At 40.1% G+C, this 6,590-nt stretch overlaps 1 protein-coding gene across 1 annotated transcript in view; it reads right to left on the reverse strand.

The window, feature by feature from the left end:
- Nucleotides 1-6,357, reverse strand: part of tmtops2a (teleost multiple tissue opsin 2a) — a 20,169-nt gene extending 13,812 nt beyond the window's left edge. Inside the window, 1 exon segment of the mRNA NM_001291266.1 lies at nt 5,964-6,357. Coding sequence (NP_001278195.1) covers nt 5,964-6,357 — 394 coding nt within the window.
- Nucleotides 6,358-6,590: the final 233 nt, after the last annotated feature.

Consider the following 6,590-nt stretch of genomic DNA (forward strand, 5'->3'; position numbering starts at 1 on the left):
GTTGTTTTCTTCAGGCAGGCCTCTTCATAAATCTCACTGGAACGGCACCAAACAAAAGTTCCAGCATCATCACCTTGTCCAATGCAGATTCTTGACTCATCACTGAAGATAACTTTCATCCAGTCATCCACAGTCCATGATTGCCTCTCCTTAGCCCACTGCAGTCTTGTTCTTTTATGTTTAGGTGTCAATGATGGTTTTCTTTTAGCTTTCCTGTATTGAAATCCCATTTTCTTTAGGCGATTTCTTACGGTTCGGTCACATACATTGGCTCCAGCTTCTTCCCATTTATGCTTCATCTGTTTAGTTGTACTTTTTCGGTTTTCAAGACAAATGGCCTTAAGTTGCTTGTCTTGACGCTTTGATGTCTTTCTCGGTCTACCAGTACGCTTGGCTTTAACAACCATTCCATGCTGTTTGTATTTGGTCCATATCTTGGATACAGCTGACTGTGAACAGCCCACATCTTTAGCAACCATGCGTGAAGAGTTACCTTCTTCAAGAAGTTTCACAATCCTCTCTTTTGTTTCAAGAGACATTTCTCTTGTTGGAGCCATGGTTCTTGCCACTCTAATTCGTCCAGCAGCCCTCCAAGGTGTCATGACTGCAGGTGTTTTTAACTGCAGACTAACGAGCAGATCTAATCTGAGGCAGGTGTCCATTTAGGGAAAGGAAATTGACTGGGTGTGTCCTTATTTTCTACCTTCAATTTGAGTGATTCCATACTTTTTTCCTCAGATTTGAGTGATTCCATATTTTTTTCCCTGTGGTTGGTCAATAAAAGTAACATTCACTGACTTCCACAATGTTTTTTCTTCATTTCTTTGAGTGTTCCTGAAAGCCAACAAGTTGCACTTTGGAATTACCTTATTATTGTATCATGTTTTTGATCAGAGTTTGTTTTACAGAATGAAATGTGTGAAGGAGTGCTCATCCAAGACTGGTGATTCCATACTTTTTGCCAGGGGTTGTATATTTAGTTGAGTATTTCTCGCTTCTCATAATCTGGATTCGAACATTACTCAAATATTCACTATTCACTGTATACCTGTAACTCTACCTCTTCACTACTTTACTTTAACTGATGCTCTCAAACACATTATTAAGAGACAAGAAATTCAAGTAATTAACTCTTGATGAGTTCAGCACAGCTGTTAACTGAAAGCCTGAATTCCAGGAGACTCTACCTCATAAAACTGACTGAGAAAATCCAGCAGAAATGTAAAAAAAAAGTTGTCATCTAAGAAAGGGGAGCTACTTTGAAGATATTATATGCAGAACAATTTAAAATAATAAAAAAAACACTGAATTTAAGATTTGGAAAAGAGACACTGTATATTTAATGCAACACTGCATGTTTTATTTTAATTTTCCATTCTGTCCCAATATTTTCGGATTTGGAGATGTAGAACACCTACATATGAAGTTCCATTTTAGCCCCCTGCATCTCTCTCTCTCTCTCTCTTTTTCTCTCTCTCTTTTTAATGAATTATCAGATCAGGATGGACCAGGTTAAATGAACAGAATCCACATCTCCTCCTCACTTCTCTACGCCCTTCTCTCTCTTCTTCAAGGTCAGTCCCTGCATCTAGAATAAAGTGGACGCTTCCAGCCACGTTCTGAGTTCCCTCCCGCCGTGTCGTCCTACAGCATGATCTGGAGCAGACGAGACCATGATCAAACGGCTCTGAAGGTCCGAACATGTCGTCCTGAGGCATGTTCAGCTTTAGGTGGTCTGAGGAATCAATCGCAGACATGAGAAAGTTTTATTATGCAACCGGTCCATCCTGCTCTCGCATGCAAATCCAGGACCGACATCAGTCCAACAAACTAGTTCTCACATTTCAACTTCTTTCATCATGATGCTGAAGAAAGAGAAACTTCTCATCAGTAAGTTTAGAAGTGGAATTTTTTTATTTTATTTCTTTAATCATTTCTTTAAATATTGGCAAATTGAAGAAAGTAGGCGCGTCCCACAGACTCTGCAGTAATGAAAATCACAGCCTGTCTGTGAGTGACGGCGCGAATTTCCAGGAACCCTCCTGTGCTCTTTCTATTAATCAGTCAGCGGCAGAACCAGTGGGAAACACAGTTTATTACATACATTTAAATTTCCCAAACCATGTACGTATTAATCTTCCACTGAATATAAGGGAAAAGGCTGTTCCTGTATCCTGTTTCTGTTTTAAAAATAATCAATCTACCAATCAGTCATTGGCAGGTGATGTCAAGATTAGGTTCTGTTTGTTTTTAGTATCATGCTGAATGTATCTTACAAACACTAACACAAATAAACACTCATACAGAGCACAAAAAAAAACAGACACGGAACACCTGGAACAGATAACGAGGGGGTGGAGTTACCAAGTTGAAATGCACTGTGCCAGTAGTAAAGTTTGGTAGAGGGGGGATAAATATGTGGGGTTTTTTTTCAAGAGTTGGGCTCACCCCTTCAGTTCCATTTAAAGGGACTCTTAATGCTTAAAGCAGCATGAACGTTAATGCAAGATGAGTACTGAACTCAATCTGATAAAACATACAGGAAAGCAGACAAGGAACACTGAAACAAAGGGGCTCTATATACACCAGGAGACAGGGAACATCTGTAGAAGATAACGAGGGGGCGGGGTTACAAGCTAGACACAGGTGAGAACACTGATGACAGGGAGGGGCTAAGCCAGAAAGAAGACAACATCAAAACAGAGCCATGTGCTTAAAAAGAACATGGGAAAAGAAAAATAAACAGATTTCTCAGTGAGAAGAGAAGTACTGTATAAAACAGCAGTTTAAGGAGGAGGAAAACCCTTCTTAAATTTTTGACTCTTAAAAGTCAGTGTAAAATTATTTTACTCCAAGTCATTTTGGAGCATGTACAGTGCTTCATTAATAATCTATTTTTGACTATTTCACATTATGTGAAAAAGTCAAAGATGGCTAAAATGGAGACACTGGGTTTTACTGGAACAGTGATGATGTGTATGATAGGTACATTATTTTTATTAAACTTTATTACAGGCTCTAGGCCTAATGGGAGGACATACAACATATCAATCAATAGACGTTTTTTCACAAACTCCTCCTGCCTCTTCTTTTCAGCTTCTGCAGCACCTGATGGAGTTCATGTGTACTTTTCTTGAGTTTATTCCAGTTCTGCTCCAGGCAGATTCACAGGTATCTAACCCCGTTCACATCAACACCTGAGGAGAGTTCACCTCTACACACGGAGAACCACGAGGCCGAGCAGCGAGGTGTTCTGAGTGAAACTGAGGTGTAAACGTTGATTCAGAAGGGGATGAAGGTGTTGAGATTGCAGAGGTGAAATGACCACAGTAAAAGTGTTTTTTTAAAGGTCAGGAAAGGTTTATAAAAATGACTTTTTAAGCAGGACTGATGTGTTTCTGAGTGCAATACTGAACATCACATGAAATTAATGTTAGCATTAGCATTAGCATAATCTTTTTAGGACAAAAATGATTAGCCACATTAGTGCACCAGCTTTAATAGGCACTAGTCTGGATCACTTTATCTATCTTAAATTCTCTCTGCCTTAAAAGGCCAGTTATGAAAGTAAAGAATTGTGGGCTTACAAATATATAGGGTGTAAAGGGTTAAATATTCTATTTAGTTTATGAGACACATTTCAGTGACTAGCCCTATTTAAGTAATATTCAAATCCATATTAGAACTTCTTAATGTTTTCATACTGTGCAATGAAACTCAAGCAAAGTAAACATAAGAAACAATGCATTTTTTATACATTAATATTTTCCTATTCATTTTGGAGGTTGTACAGTGAGTGAGTGTTGTGTACACTAATGCTATTATCATTAGCAGAAGATGGTTAATGCCTCACTTAAGGAATAAGGAATTTTTATCTGTTCTGAGATCAGTTTCTCTGTGAACTGCAGAAACTATAAAAAGCTATTGATCACTCTGAACTCTAAATGAACCCTCTTATATTAGCAGTTCATTTAGCAGTCTTCATTAACTGGACTATATTCACAGCTCATCAGAACATACTGACCAATCAGATAAATAAAAATAGTCACATTCTGCCAGACTGCAGAAAAACAGTCATTTTATTTTTTAATTTGTTTGGGTTTTCCTATCAGTAAAAGTCAATGTTTAAAATGTTTTTAAAAATAGAGAGTTAGTAGAGTCAGTAAAGCTTATTACATATGGATTTGCAGGAGCTTCACCTCCATGAAGTTGAATCCGCTGATAATAATTGAGTTTATTCTGTTGCCATTGACAACTTCCTCTTCTTCAAACTATCTGTTTTTACATATACTGGGTCTGTCCTGGGGAAACAAACATCAAGTTACCTACAAAAAGAATGGCAGCTGGGGGTGAAGTGCAGGGAAAGAACAGTTGGAAACCAATGATTAAAAAGAGTTCTGGAAAGATCTGCTCTGGGCTCTGGTTCACAAAAGAAAGACTCCAATTCCCAGCATGCACCAACTCTGGACTGTCCTGACTCTGCTAATCAAGTGACACTACGACGCTCCTGCTCCACCAGCTTCTGATTGCACACACCTGTTCTGTATAGTATAAATACACCTCCATTTCCGTGGTTCTTTGCTAAGTATTAGCTCCTCTTAAACATGTTTTTTTCTTTGTTTTTATCCTTTGTTACTGCCTCGTTTTGTATTTTTGACTACTCTCTTGCTTTGCTCTCTGTGTCGTTTGTTTACTACTATTTTTTGCCTAGCCCTTTTTCCAGCTGGATATACCGTGTATGAACCGTTTTGCCTTCTTCACACTCTGGTAGGTTGTTGACTTTTGCTGCCTTTCTGATACTGACCCTGCCTGTCCCTAACTACCTCTCTCTGCCTTGCTCCCTAGGTTTAAAGGAGTTGTGTATTTAGTATCTGCCAGTGTCTGTCCTTGGTTTGCCCCTGTGTGAAAGTTCCCTTTTAGAGTGAACACTTTTTTTCTGTGATAAAACAGTACTGTAAAACTGTAGAAAATGCGCGCAGCACTGCAATGTCACCTTTTACGTAAAAGATGCGCTTGTCATTTGCTTTGGCAGTAAAGTAAGTAAGTCACTTGTTGGGCCGCTGTCCATTACCGTCCATTACTGTCCCGTCAGCTCCCAGATATAGCGCCGCTGTATGACCTGCATTAATAATGCAACACTGGGGGAAAATTGCTTAATTATTAAATCCATGATTATGCAAGGCGCGTTCGTGTCCACTTTGCTGAGCTTTAGGTTAGTGAGCTGCTCTAGGCGGACAGTCAGCAGCCTGCAGGAAACCCCCGGCCAAACATCAGCTGCTCTGAGTCACCTGTGGCGTGAGGGACTGCAGGAAATTTGCTCTGGATAAAATGAGAAGCAGGCAGGAGAGATTTGTTCATGCTGTGCTTGTAGAGATGGAAATTTCATGCATAGAGTTTGGGGACACTTTGTCATCTTCAGAAATATGATATTTATATTACTTTTTTAATAGTTTGCTTACCATACATTACTTGTTGATAATTTAGAAAGCAAAAATACTAATGCCTTAAGAGTTTAAAAATAATATAAAAAATATAATAAAAACCCTGATAAAACTAATTGAGATGCTATGTTTTAATGTTACGTAAAATATGTTTTATATGTTGGTCTTTAAAAAATAATAATAAAGTAGTGAAAGATGAAAAAAGTTGGAACATGTATTTATTTATTTTTTTTGTTTTTAAGAAAAATGAGTGAATCATCCTGATTGAAGCATTACCTGTTAGAGGTCATAAACACCATTCTACTAAATATTGATGGAATAACTAGAATAAAAAAATATTTACACTAATTAAAAGGATTTTTTTTGAGTTTCAGATATATTTTGGCTAATTAAACATGAACCAGGTCAAATTAACCCCAGAACATCATCGCTGTTTCTGACAGATTAACATAATAGTTAATCTGTGGTTAAAGAGACCACATCTTCAGTGTGTGTGTGTGTGTGTGTGTGTCCAGGACTCACCGAAGCAGGAGTTGACGAATCCGTACCACATGCAGCCCCTCCGGCCGACCAGCCAGCGGCCGTGAACGCTGGCGGCGAAGCTGAGCGAGGTCCCGCACACGCACACCAGCATGTCGCTGACGCTGATATTGAGCAGCAGCAGGTTAACGGGGGTGCGCAGCGTCTTAAACCTGCAGAACAGCACCAGCACCACCACGTTATTCAGGAAGCCGAACACCATGATGAAGCCCAGGATGACGGCCACCACGCTGTGCCCGGTGCGGGTCAGCCTCTGCTCGGGGGCGTCGCTCCAGCCCCAGCCCAGCGCAGACAGCGCACCTTCCTCCCCCTCAGCATCCTCCTCACCTGTGCTCCAGTTAGTGCTGAAGTTGGAGATCTCCAGATCATAGAACATCTTCTCCCGGTTCCTTCACTTCACCTGGAGACATGGTGAGGTCTTTAATTCCATCCGTCCGGTGACACCGGGACTCACCTGCATCGATGACCTACTCATCACAGGAGCCGACAGAGGTGTGATGATGGAGAATCACACTGCAGGACGTCTCAGAGCCGAGAACGTCTGAGTGACAGGTGGGTCATCACCACCCCCCAGGTACGATCCCTCTGAACGAGAGTGTGGAAAAAAAA

The sequence above is a fragment of the Astyanax mexicanus genome, chromosome 5, assembly GCF_023375975.1.
Source record: "Astyanax mexicanus isolate ESR-SI-001 chromosome 5, AstMex3_surface, whole genome shotgun sequence".
In the NCBI taxonomy this organism is placed as follows: Eukaryota; Metazoa; Chordata; class Actinopteri; order Characiformes; family Acestrorhamphidae; genus Astyanax; species Astyanax mexicanus.